The sequence below is a fragment of the Mus pahari genome, chromosome 15, assembly GCF_900095145.1.
Source record: "Mus pahari chromosome 15, PAHARI_EIJ_v1.1, whole genome shotgun sequence".
NCBI lineage: Eukaryota > Metazoa > Chordata > Mammalia > Rodentia > Muridae > Mus > Mus pahari.
Genome location: NC_034604.1, coordinates 27256077 through 27269810, shown reverse-complemented (window position 1 = coordinate 27269810; position 13734 = coordinate 27256077). Strand labels below are relative to the sequence as shown.

Here is a 13734-nt window from a genome sequence, read left to right as displayed (position 1 = left end):
AGAGAGAGAGAGAGAGAGAGAGAGAGAGAGAGAGAGAGAGAGAGCACAATGTGGTGGCTCCTGAGGAACAACACCTGGAGTGGATCTCTGTCTTCCACATGTATGCACAGCATGCACATACAATATGCATGTGCAACGCAAGAATACTCTCTCCCCAAACTTCAGAACTTGGGCTTCTAGATGACAGGGCAGTTCCCCACTCCCTGGACAGAGCCCCGAGCGAAGGGCCAAGTGTTCTCTAAAGGGGAAGTAGACGAAGCCAAGAAACGCCTTCTTGCTTACAGACCAGGAATGTGGCTCAGACCTCTAGCTAGTCAGAGCTGTTCCTGGAGGCAAACTCCAGTCAAAACACTTGAGGATGCGTTGACAATTCACACGGCACCCGTTCTTTAGGGCTGCTGTCTGACAGGCCATGGGGCTGACCTTCTGCTTCTCCTCCTGCAGGCTGAAGGAACTGCTGACCTGGGATGTCCGTGTTCCGGCTGGTAAGAGCAATGCTTACTGTGGACATCTCCTAAGGCTGAGTCAGGAAAGAAGAGAGTCAAAGAGACCCCAGAAGGCCAGTTGAAGAGACAGGGTGGTGATCGAGGACTAGGAAAAGTTCTACTATTGGAAGAAAGCAAGTGTGGCTAACATTGAGCCTCTGCAAAGTGGCCGCGTGTACAGAAATTCCCCACTTATATTCAGGGACTTTTTAAAAAAAGGAGGGCGTGGTGTGTGGGATGGGGAGACGGCTCCATCAGTGAAGTGTTTGCCTTGCATATATAATAAGAACCTGAGTATGTGATACCTGAGAGCCCACCTTAAAACAAAATGAAAAACGAAAAATGCCAGAAAAATGCTTGTAATCCTAGCTCTGAAGTTCAGCTGTCAGCCAGCTTAGTTGAGTCAGACAGTATGGAGAGATCTTAGCTCAAAAATCACAGCGGGCAGCGCCTGAATAACAGCTGAGGTCGTCCTCTGGCTTCCACACGCATGCGTCACACACATGCATGCACACATCCATTCACATCCATTCACATCCCACCTCCTCTAACACTCACTTTTACACACTCGGGGCAGGAATGGGGAGCTCCCATCCGCTGTCTCATGTGGCAGGTACAGAGAGCTTGCCTGGGGATGACAGGGAGGGAAGGAGCCACTCTGATGTTTACTCAGGAAATGTCTGTCTCAGTGGCTAGGTAATGGCTCTGCATGTGGGAAATGGAGTGTGATTTTGTTAATTGCTTGGTTCAACAAACACTGAGAAAATGCCGGAGTCGAGAGTGATTCAGAAGAGATAAAAGTGGAGGCATGCTCTTATTCTCAGGCGGTGTGAGGTTCGGATCAGGTATACAGGGTGTAGCTCAGTCCCTCACAGGATGTAGAGAGGTGGCGATTGTCTCACTTAGAGAACAGCCTTGTGCAGTACTACCTTAGTAAGAGAAAGCGTAATCCAAACCATATACATAGGGTAATGTAATAAATTAGCATCACTAGTATACACACACGGTTAAACTGTGTGGCTTTGTAAGTTCCCAGGCAAACCTTATAAAAATATGAGGCATTCTTTGTGGTACACAGAGTGATCCGCCAAAAGTGTGCTTTTGGTTTTGGGTGAATGTAAGTGGTTGATAGAGAGACACCGCAGACAGGGCAGAGTGGTGAGCATAGCCTCCGGAAGAGTGCGGCTCAGGAAACTCTGTCACACGGTGACTCTGGAGAGTTAAAAGACCTTAGAGAGGGATGGCATTGTCCTGCTTCCCCGCCCCCAGTCGTCTGATCTGGAACTGGAGGGTAAGACAAAATTCTGGCACTTTCAGGCATCAGTGGAGTAGAGACGAGTCGGCAGAAAACACAGGGCAGAGGAGTCGTGTGAAGGGGGACAATGCTCTACGTTGGTTAGAAGAAAGCAGGCTTGGAGATACTAGGCAGAGAGGGCAGGCAGGAAGAGAGCAGCATATCCTGAACCCCTGGTCCATTCCCCCCCCCCCCCCCCCCCCCCCCCCCCCCCCCTGCCTTTCCCCCCACCTCACCCCCTCCCCCAAGCAGGCTGACTTCTCCTTGAATCCAGCTACTGTAGCTGCCCACCCAGCAGCAGCTTGTCGGACACCTGCCAGTCTCTTCTTTACAATATGGCTGGGCCTGGGCCTCCCTAAGTCTGTCTTGAGCTGCTCTGTATATCCACAAGATTTCCAAGTCTAGATGTCTCGAAGTGTCAGCGGCCTCTGATGCTGGCTAGCGTTGATGGCACGTGGTTGGGAAAACTCCTAAGTCCTCTCTAGAAACCAGTAAGTGTAGGTGTAAAATAATGTGTCATCAATAAAACAGACATCATCAACAATAACAAAAACCCCACCACAAAGGTCTGCTATTTTCTCTTTAGCCTGATATGAAAATATATTGACCTTATCACTCGGTGATACAGCCTGTGTTGGAGTCTCCTTTGGGTTTCCTATTTCTTTGATTCCAATAGATATCAGGAAGGTGAAACCAAAACGGAAGGGAGGAGAGGACTGTGATATGTCACTGAATGCCCATGGTACAGGAAATTCTAGGGGTGCAGTGATCCCTTGAGGACCCAGTGGTACCAAGAAGTTTAATGGATGCCACCATTTTGGTTCATTCTGTGTGATACATTAATAGAGATGGCAGTAAAGTCACATGGTGGTCAGCATCTTAATGATGTCACTAACTAAGACAGTAGCCAAATCACATGGCTGTCCCCATCTGGATGAGGCCACCAGCCAAGATGGTGACAAGGCGACATGTTTAACATGTTAAAGTGTGTAACAGGTACTTGTGATGGTGAGTGATACGCCACGGCAGGTATATGTCAATGGAGCCATGTGCTCTTTGTGCCAGAAGTAAGGAAAATGACTCTTTTTGACAGATAAGAGCTGGTTTCACAAATTCCTGAGAAGTGCTGGCTTTAATCTAACCCAGAAATACTCCTATAGTCCAGATCATTTTTGGGTCATTGGGCTGCCTTTTGGAGTTTGTAGAATTGGGGGTTCCTTTGAACCTGACACCCAGGAGGAGTGTAACTGCGATCCATCTGCTACTGTCTGCTCACCTACATGCCTGAGGGAGCTTCCTGTGGTGTTACTCATTTATTCCTTAGTGAGAGTTGGCTGAGGGCCGAACCAATCATTCCTCTCCTTACAGACAACGAATCAATCATTCCTCTTCTTACAGACCACACTCGCTGCTTCTTTGTTCTTTCAGTTCCCATTGGCTGACACCTTGGGACTACCCTCCTTCTCTTTCATCTCTGGTTAATGTAGGTTTCTCTGCAAGATGGTTATTATCCGTCCTGGACCTTTATTCTTCGTGCTTTGGATGGAACATGCTGTTTTGGCTGCCTGGTGCAGTGACTCACACGGACTCTCAGCCTTGGAGTGTGCTTTTCCCATTGTTTTTGTTGGGTTCAGGGTGGAAGCCAAGAAAACTCACCTCAGAAACAGAAGCTTAAAAATGAATGAATGCTTTAGTTTCTGTGCGCACAGGGAGGCAGCCAGTTTGGGATCTGAACTGCAACCCGGAGGGGAGATTGTACAATATTTTTAAAGGATTGGAACACAGCAAAGGGGAGCAGGGTAGGCTGTTGCGTTGACCAATCATATTTTGACACAAGGGGTTAAGAAAGGAAGTTATCATTGGTGACCGGATCTTATCCAGGTCATGTGGTTTCGTGGTCCTTGAGTCAGCTTTTGTAGCTCGATCCTGTCCTGGGCTTTGATCTGGAATTTAGGGTGATAAAGGGACGAGGGAGTGGGCAAGCTGCACATAGTCAATTCATTCAAGGCAGGCAGCACATTCATGACTTGTGTGCCTTGGTTTAGATAACGGGGTAACAGCATCTTCCCTCTTTACATCCTCTCCCCGTTAGCAGACAAACATGAACCATCTGAAGAAGCAGGGTGGGAGTTGGGTTCTGGAACCTGGGAACGTGACCTCAGTTTTGATCCATTCAGCGGGATGAAACTTGTCCCTGAGATGACTGAACTTAGGAAACCACCCCTTAACATCTTATGCATCAGGTAGCAATAGTTTCATTTTATTTGTTAAAGTTGAATAGGGAAGGACTTGAAAGATAGAGAGCTCAGATGATAACGTGCTTGCCTTGCAAGAAATGGATACTAGGGCTCTCTGACCTGCATACCTGGTGAGCTGCAGTCAAGTAAGAATCTCTCTCTCTCTCTCTCAAACACACACACACACACACACACACACACACACACACACACACACACACACACCCTTGAGCACAGAGAGACACACATACACAGCGCCTTCCTATGGTGGCCCTTTTACTATCACTTCTGTTGCACTGAGTTTTCTTAAATCACAATGGGATATCTCCTATACACCCCCCTGTTTCCACTTCCCTAGCACTGAGATTACAAGCATACACCACCATGCCAAGCATTTTTTTTTTAAAGTGGGTGCCAGGGATTGAAGTCCTCTCCCCTAGCACTCTATTTTCAACTGTGAGAAGCAGTCAGTTCTTAACCTCTCCCCTCACTGCCTTCCATGATGGGGACAACATCTGGATGTCAGTTATTTCCTTTGATCCACCCCCCACCCCTTAGTAAGAGTTGCTATGGGGAAGGTTGAGCCCTGGCCCTGCTAAGTTCATTGATCTAGACAAAATAATCACAGGGAAACGTGATTGGCAGTGATGGGTCATGGGAAGACAGATGAGGGAGAGGACAAAGAGAGAGAGAACTCCTGACACCTGAGAGCTTGAGGCTGCAAGTGACAGCCCCAAGACAGGTAAGTCTCTAGTGGGAAAGGGAAAGAAGAAGACACAGACCCTCATCTCTTCCCTGCTCTCCAGGGTGACCATGTGTGGCTGGACCCTCCCTCCAGCACCAAGAGTGGTGTGGCCATGGGGGGCATTGTCAAAGAAACAAAACTGGGGAAGACCTTGATCGAGGATGACGAGGGCAAGGTTGGTATTGGGGTTCCTCTCCAAATCCCTCCCTATGGGGCTCAGGCAGTTAGTTGCTCACCAATTCCATCGAGGAAATCCATTCATCCCCTGGGCAGGACAGAGCACAACTGAGTCCTGCTTTGATGAAAGGATTCATTTGTCTTGATGTTTTGAGAATAACAGTTGAGGGAGGAGGAGGGAGGGAGGCGATGGGATGGGATGGGGCAGGGAGGGTAGAAGACCAAAAGCTGACCTGCAGAGGGATGGAAGCAGGAGGACAGCTTGGTAAGAAAGGTGCGTGGAGGGGGGGAGGCAGAAGGGACAAAAAGTGTCCAGGTTAGAAGTGGACAGCTCAGAGTGGTTAGGCTAGAAACTAATCCATCTAAGAATAAGACAGGGACACCCAAGGACAGTGAGCAGGTAAGCATCCAGTGGGTCACTAACTCCTCTTCAGGCCAACCTCCCTGTCCCCCAGAGGCCCTAGGGAGAGTCACATATGGATAACGACCTACAAAGTGAAGGTTCCGACTGTGACTTAGAGCACCAAAGACTTGAAGTCAATCAATTAATAGCAATAGCCAAGTGGTGGGGGTGCAAGCCTTTAATTCCAGTACTTGGGAGGCAGAAGCAGGCGTATCTCTATGAGTCTGAAGCCATCCTGGTCTACAGTGTGAGTTCCAGAGGACCCAAGGCTATATAGAGAAACCCTGTCTCAAAAAAAAAAAAATAAATAACAACAACAGCAGCAACAACATCAGCGTTCCTTCTACTTGAGCAGTGCTGTGGAATTTTTAAACTGCTATTACTTGCACCATTCTGCTCCAAGGACTGTCAAGGTCTCTGAGAACTTCCCGCTGCTAGCTCTCACATGTCCACCTGAAGCTTAGCCCAGCCCCAGCTCCACATGGATCCCTATCCCTTAGACAGATACCGACCGAAGCCATAGGCGGATCTAACTTTGTCACAGGGATCCTGTGACTCAGACCAAGAGCAAGCCTGGCTGGAGGCGCATCTTAGACCTGAGGATGTGGGACAGAAGGGTACAGAGGGCAGGCCTATGTGGAGAGTTTGTGCCTTTCGTTCCAGGAACACTGGATCCGTGCAGAAGACCTCAGCTCCCTCAGGCCTATGCACCCCAACTCGGCCCAAGGAGTGGATGACATGATCCGCCTAGGGGACCTGAATGAGGCCGGTGTGGTGCACAACCTTCTGATCCGATACCAGCAGCACAAGATCTATGTGAGTTCGCTGGTGCTATGTCCTCGGGAAGCTGAGAGGTCTGGGGCTTGGCACTGCTCCCCTTAAGGTCAGTCAGTGAGGTGGTCCAGGTGCTTGGATTTTCTCAGCCTCTAACACCAATCCAAAGAAACAGAAGCAAGCCTGGAGATGTAGCTCAGTTGGTGCTCGCCTAGAGCGCAGGACGCCCTGGGTTTGATTCCCAACCATGTAAGCTGGGCACAGTCACGGTCACCTCTAACCTCAGCACTAGGGACATAATGTCTGGGGCATGAGAAATTCAAGGTCACTCCCAGCTACATGAGTTCGAGACTAGCCTGGGCTACATGAGACTGGTTTTGTTTGTTTGTTTGTTTGTTTGTTCAATATCTTTTTGTATGTTTGTTTTTAAAGCAAAGCTGGGACATCATATTCTGGGAGATGGGCAGCTAGTGTAGAGAGATAGCACAGTGCCAGGCACACAGTAGGTTGTCAATAAGTGCTGACCCTCCTGCAAGCACCCGCTGAGTCTGTTCTTCCCTCTCTGTGCTGGGCAGCCCGTTTATTTATCCAACCCATTTTTATTGAGCCCTTTCTAAAATTAGGTAGGGTACTACACATTTACTATTACTGGGGACAAGCCCCCAGAAACTCATGGTCTTAGAGGATGCTCCATCTTCTCAGAGGAAGGAGCTAGGCAGCCAAAAGCAGCTCTAGAGGCGTTGCAGCCAAGGCTGAGGTCCGGCCCAGCAGCTCTGTCCCAGGACTGGTGGGTGCTAATTACCTGCTCTCATTCCCAGACCTACACAGGCTCCATCCTGGTGGCTGTGAACCCATTCCAGATGCTTCCCCTGTACACCCTGGAGCAGGTACAAATCTACTACAGCCGCCACATGGGCGAGCTGCCTCCCCACATCTTCGCCATTGCCAACAGCTGCTACTTCAACATGAAGAAGAACAAGAGGGACCAGTGCTGTATCATCAGGTGAAGCTCAGACCTCATTCCTGGGGCAGATGGTCAGCTACTGCCTTTAAGCCCCAGAGCATCCCAGAAAGAAAGAAACACTCCTCTCCCCGAGGTTCTCACAGGCTCTCTTGCTAACCAGAGTTCTTAGCAGACATGTTTGCTCAGAACTGCTCCTACTGCCCTGCTCCCAATGACATGTCCCTCACACCTCAAGAGCATGTCCTCCACACCCCAAGGACATGTTTCCCACACCCTGATGACATGTTTCTTGAAGACACATCCTCCATTCCCTGAGGTCTGTAAGGGCTAGGAGGGACAAGTGCCCCTCTAAGCGCAAGCATGGCTCTGCCTCCCTGCCTGCCTGAGACTGGCCATCTTGTACACAGTCCTTCTTCCTGCTGAGGAAAAAATAGGAGGAGCAAGGATTGGGTTCCTGAGTCCCTAATTTGGAGTTGTAATCGTCATTCACTTATGCATGAGTTTTTTCGTTCATTCATTCATTCATTCATTCATTCATTCATTCATTCATCTTTCTATACCCACTCAAGAGATGAAGCTGAGTTGCTAGTGTGCTTGCCTAGCAATGGGTTCTATCTGCAGCACCACATGAACCAGGTGCAGTTGTGCACACCCATAATCCTAGCACTTAGAACATGGGGATAGGAGGAGCAGAAATTCAAGTTTAACCTTGGATAGATAGCAAAATTTAGGCTGGCCTACGGTACATGAAATACTCTCTCAGAAATAAAAATAAGTAACAAACAAAAAGATCTTATTGTCCCTCCTTGTCCTAACACAGGAAACAGCAATAGGCTCATGTCACAGAACAGTAGACTGGCAGGCAGGTGCTAAGAACATAAGGGATGCAGAACAGCGAAGAGGCAAATAACAGGCAAGGGATGCTGCCTCTCCAAACAGGGGCACCTGAATGGCATCCCAGCATAAGTGCCGCTTCATGCCTTCAGTCAGCCTCTGAACTGGGATCTTACCTTAGTGTTATGGAACCTTCAATTGGAGAGGTTGTGGTTCGAACCCAGTGATGTTACAGGTGCAGATCTAAGCCCCATGTACACCTGACGAAGTTTCTAGGCTGCTGGGTCCCAGGTCAGAACTAGAAATAGAGACTGTTTTTTAAAGAAAGGAAATGCACTTCCAAGAGTTGGGAGTTGGCACAAAAGCTGGGGACAAACATGTGTTCTAAGAGTGCTGGGCCACAAACCACAGAACCACAGTCAAGCAAGTGCTTCAGTCCTGGGCATGAGCTCACTGCACTGAGGCGCACACCTCTAGGACCAGCTACTTGGGAGGGTGAGATAGAAGGATCTCTTGAGGTCACAAGCTAGAGATTAGCTTAAGCAACATAGTGACTCTCTGTCCTCCTCCTCCTCCTCCTCTTCTTCCTCCTCCTTTTCTTTCTCCTCCTCTTCCTCTTCCTCCTCTTCCTCCTCCTCCTCCTCCTCCTTCTCCTCCTTCTCCTCCTCCTCCTCCTCCTTCTCCTTCTCCTCCTCCTCCTCCTTCTCCTTCTCCTCCTCCTCCTCCTCCTCCTCCTCCTCCTCCTTTTGGTTTTCAAGATATGGTTTCTTTGTGTAGACTTGGCTGTCCTGAAACTTACCCTGTAGACCAGGTTGGCCCCAAACTCAGAGGTCTGTCTGCCTCAACCTCCTGAATTAAAGGTGTGGGCCAACACTGTTCAGCCATTCAGTCAGTCCTTTTTGGGGGGGGGTGCAATTTTGGTGTTGTTTATTTTTGTTTCATTTTGGGACTGGGTCTTACTATGTTTTTGAGAGCTATGTCTTTCACAGCTCTGTCTGGTTTGGAACTTGCTATGTAGAACAGGCTGGACTTAAACTCTTGGAGATCAGCCTCTCTGCCTCCCAAGAATTAAAGGTGTGTACAGCATGCCCAGCTCAATTTGACCTTGGAGTGAACATTGAAGCCACGTAGCAGCTGGCTCTCCAGGACAGTAAGCAAGTAGCCAACAGGGCAGTAAACAAGGAAAGGACTGGCAGGTTCTTCACAGTGGGAAACTCCCAGAGGCAGGGTATGCGGCAGCCTCTCACACTGCATCCTCAGTTGGGAAGCTGAGAGATGAACGCTCGTGCTAAGCTTGACTGTTCCTTTCTATTCTGTCCAGGACCCCAGCCTGTGGAAATGTGCCGACCATATTTAGGGTGTGTCTTCCCACTTCAAGTAACCCAACCTAGATAATCTCACAGACACACACAGAGGCTTGCCTCTTTGGTGACTCAAGAGCCTGCCAAGCTAACAATCAATAGTAAACGTCCCAGGTTATACACAGATTCTGATTGGGTCTAGCTAAAGGAACCTGGGATGCTAGATTTCTGTCCAGATACAGATAACAGTGGCCCAGGAGCCACACTTTTATCAGAAAGACACCGAGTCACCTTTCCTGTTCTGTCAGGTAGCCCTGGGATAACCCAGATCATAGTGTGCCAAGAGTCTTTCAGCCTAGCAGGAAAGAAAAGACAATGCAATAATTTCTACCAGGGATGTTCAACATTTTGACATTGTCTTCTCCAAATGTATTGAGCTACATTATAGTTATTCTGGAGCACATGTGGACGTGCCTGTATCATAGATAGTCTGAGATGTTCGGGGGACTTCAGGGCAAAGGCATTGTGGAATTTCTTCATGGGAAAGTGTACCCATGTTAGCATGGCCCAGGGGATAGGGTGGGTGGGAGTTGGGGGCATGGAGGTCATTTATAGAGTGGAGAAGCTCTAGATAGTGGTAAGTCTGTCTGAGGCCTCATTTCCCTGAACTCTCTGGCAGTGGCGAGTCTGGGGCCGGGAAGACGGAGACCACCAAGCTCATCCTTCAATTCCTCGCCACAGTCAGTGGCCAGCATTCATGGATTGAGCAACAGGTCCTGGAGGCCAACCCCATCCTGGAAGGTAAACTATAATCCTGAGGACTTGGACAGGAGTGGTCCTCCCACACATGGTCACCATGGGTAGCCACATGTAACCATGACACAAGTCATAACCTTCAGACAAGGCTGGGTGAACAGGAGTGTGCGATCCTCAGGTAGCATGAACAGAGAGGCTGTAGAGACAGATTAATTGGGAAAATGCTTGCTATATAACCACGTGGACCTAAGTTCAGTCCCTAGCACCCATGTAAAACCCAGGCATGGTGGCTGTTGTAATTCTAGCACAGGAGAAGCAGAGGCAGGTCGATCTCTGGGGCTCAATGGCTGGCCGGCCCAGCCTAACTGGTGAGCCTCAGAACCCAGTGAGATACCCCGTTTCAAAATCACAAGGTGGATAAAGAATGACACCTGAGGTTGATTTCAGGCCTCCATGCAGGCACAGGTACACACACACACACACACACACACACACTCACACACACACACACTGAATGGGAAAACCCTACAGTATTCCTTTAAAGATAGGGTTCCAAGTGGGGCAGTAATAGCACCCTTTTAATCTCAGCACTCATGGAGCAGAGGTGGGCAGATCTCTATGAGTTCAAGGCCAGCCTGGTCTATAGAGAGAGTTCCATGACAACCAGGGCTACATGGAGAAACCTTGTCTCAGAAAAACAAAAAACAAACCCAAACAAACAAAAAAATAGGGTTCCAAGATCAAACCAGTTTGAGAAACGCCTGTGTGTTTCTGAGAAGGTGTTGCTGGGCCACATGTGATAAGGCTGCAAAAGGAGCCCTCGAGGGGACAAGAAGAAGCAGAAGCAGACAGAGCAAGCATTCAGACTCAGATGCTGACTGGATAGTTTGAGAAGGGAAGAGAGGGCCCAGAATTGGGCAAAGGGGTTGGGGGGAGGTGTCAAGCTGGATGCCTTGTACAGTCAGTACCTTGCTGTCCCTGCCTTACTGATTACAGCGAGAGACTCTGCAGTGAGCTCACCTCATGACAGGCTGTGGGTCAGACTTCCCCTCAGAAGAGTTGAGTTAGGTCCCCCACCCTGGGCTGTAGTCCCTGGTCGAGGTGGCCCAGGCACCTGTTACCTTGGCCCCAGGTCCAGTAGCTGCTGAACAGTTAATCTTTTTTTCTTCCCTCATCTCTGTGTTGCTATTTTACTTATCTTATGGGTGCATGATCATGTGTGTGCAGATGTATGTACACATGCACATGTATGTACAAGCATGTGAAGGTCAGAAGTTAACCTTGGGTGCATTCCACCTGTGGTTTGAGACACTGACTTGATTGAAACTTCACCAAGTAGGCTTGGTGCTGTGAGCCAACAAACGTGTGCTGGAAACCAAGCTCTGGTCCTGAAGCAGCCGGGGCTCCTAACTGCTGAGCCATCCCTCCAGCCTCCACCTTGATTTCTCACGGGGGGTGGGGTCTCTCACTGAATCTGAAGTTCACTGACTGACTAGCCTGGCTGGCCAGCAAGCCCTAGGGATCTTCCTGTTTCTGCCTACCCTTCATAGGCACACATGCATGAGAGCCCTCCCAGCGTTTCTGCGTTATTGTCATTGTGACTGCTAAAGGTTTGACAAGAGTGACGCCATTTTCTTTTGGACAGCTTTCACGTTTCTGTGGGCCACTGAGGAGCCTGCAGTAACAGCTCTACAAAAGATATGCTGGGTCCATTGCTACAACCACATGCTTCCTTCTATAGCCATCTGCTCTTTCTGGGGTAGAGTCAGCTCTTGTCAATCACGCTTCCCATCCCACCTCTACCTCACCACATGAGGCATCTTCTTTTCCTTTTTTCTTTTCCCCAGAATTCCTTTAAAAAATACTGTATTTACAACATTTCCACCCTCCTCCTCTCCCTCCAATTTCTTCTGTGTCCCCTCAACTCTGCCTTAAATTTATGGTCTCTTCTGCTTTTATAGTTTATTTACTTGTTTTTATTTTATGTGTATGAGTGACTGGCCTTCGAGCATGCCTGTGCACCGGCCACATTCATGCAGAAGAGGGTGTTAGAGTCCCTGAAGCTAGAGTTGCACATGGTTTTTAAGCCTCATGTGGGTGATGGGAATCAAACCCAGGTCCAGTGAAAAAACAGCCAGTGCTTTTAAATGCTGAGTCATCTCTCCAGCCTCATCTTCCACCTCCATCTCTGTGTATACAACATGCTGAGTCTATTTAGTTTTACACATATGTATATATTTTGGGGGCTGACCATTTGAGAAGCATGTGGATCTGTTGGCCCTCAGAAGCGCCCCTACCTCCTTGAGGAGGTAATCTCAAATTCCGAGCCTAGCATTCCCAGCTGTAAGTCCCCTATCCTACCACCATTTTGGCTAACCTTCTCTCCTCTTCTCCTGGGTCTACACTTGGCCAGATTCCCACTCTACAGGGGCCCTGTCTTCTGACCGTTAGCTTTCCTGTACTGTCTCTCCCCTACCATGGCTATCAGGACAACCTTCCTCACCTTCAACCGCATGCTCTCCACTGTCAGGTTTTAGACTAGGGGTTTTTTAAGCTACATTTACCTGAAACAGCCCGTTTCTCACACTGCTGAAAATGAAATACCAACTCTCCTGTCAAAAGTCTGGCTGTGAGTGTCTAACTTCCTAACCGACTTCCCGGATGCCTGGATTCCACTCTCAACTCCCAGGACCTTAGACCCCAGGGCAGCTACTGGTCTAATGGTGCACCTCAACTAGAGAGGCTCCTCCTCCTCACTTATCCCACATCCTCAGCCCTCCCCCAGGTACAGGCTACTCCTCAACTACATGGCAGGAAACCTCCCCCTTCCTCTGAGACCTCTAAGAAAGGACCCTGCTCTACCACATGGACCTGAACTCTCCTCAGCTTCAGACATACTGTCTATCTACAGTATTAGTCAGGCTGTCTGTCTGTCTGTCCAAAGCACTAATAACTCTTCCAATGAACTACTTCCCCCACAAGAATAGCCACCTCACTGTTGATTCTTGAACCCCAGACTCCAGACCTTACATCCACCTCCTCTGAGAACCTAGCAAGATGACCCTTAAATAAATGGAAATTTTCTCCCTTCTGCTCCTGTTGTGAAATCTCCCTTTTACCCTCAGCCTTTGGCAATGCCAAGACCACCCGCAATGACAACTCCAGCCGATTCGGGAAGTACATTGACATCCACTTCAACTCTAGCGGGGTGATTGAGGGTGCAAGCATTGAGCACTTCCTCCTGGAGAAGTCCAGAGTCTGCCGGCAGGTGAGACTATCCCCACCCCCTTCGCCCTGGGACTTCCTCACTGTCATCCTCTTGCCTCTGTCCCCTCCCAAACTCCATGTGCTTCTCGGTATTGCTGCTAAGGGAGCAATTGAATTTTTTAAGCTTTGAATTTCTTGTCCATACAACTTGTATAAATGCATACACATGTGGTGTATACATGCTTACATGTTTGTGTGTGTGCAGATACACATGTGTGCACATCTGTGTGACAGCTGGCAGCCAGTATTAGGTGTGCTCCTTGATCATTCTCCACCTTATTTTTGGACACAGGGTCACCTACTGTATCTTGAGCTCACTGATTCAACAAAACTTGCTGGCTAACAAGCCCCGGGGACCAAGTTTCTGTCTCTCCAGCACTAGGATTACAGGTGTATACCACCATATCCAGCTCATAACATGAGTAGTGGGGATTTGAACTCATATCCTTGTACTTGCATGGCAAGTACTTTACCACCTGAGCATCTCCCTAGCCCCA

The 13734-nt window shown here is 48.9% G+C and overlaps 1 protein-coding gene across 1 annotated transcript in view; it reads left to right on the top strand.

Annotated features, from left to right (window-relative positions):
- Myo7b (myosin VIIB) overlaps positions 1-13734 on the top strand; it is an 83440-nt gene that overhangs the window by 14168 nt on the left and 55538 nt on the right. The window contains exons 3-8 of the mRNA XM_021214205.2: positions 445-485; positions 4823-4936; positions 6005-6157; positions 6934-7118; positions 9894-10015; positions 13096-13238. Coding sequence (XP_021069864.1) covers positions 468-485; positions 4823-4936; positions 6005-6157; positions 6934-7118; positions 9894-10015; positions 13096-13238 — 735 coding nt within the window. The 5' untranslated portion in view covers positions 445-467. The remainder of the gene's footprint in view (positions 1-444; positions 486-4822; positions 4937-6004; positions 6158-6933; positions 7119-9893; positions 10016-13095; positions 13239-13734) is intronic.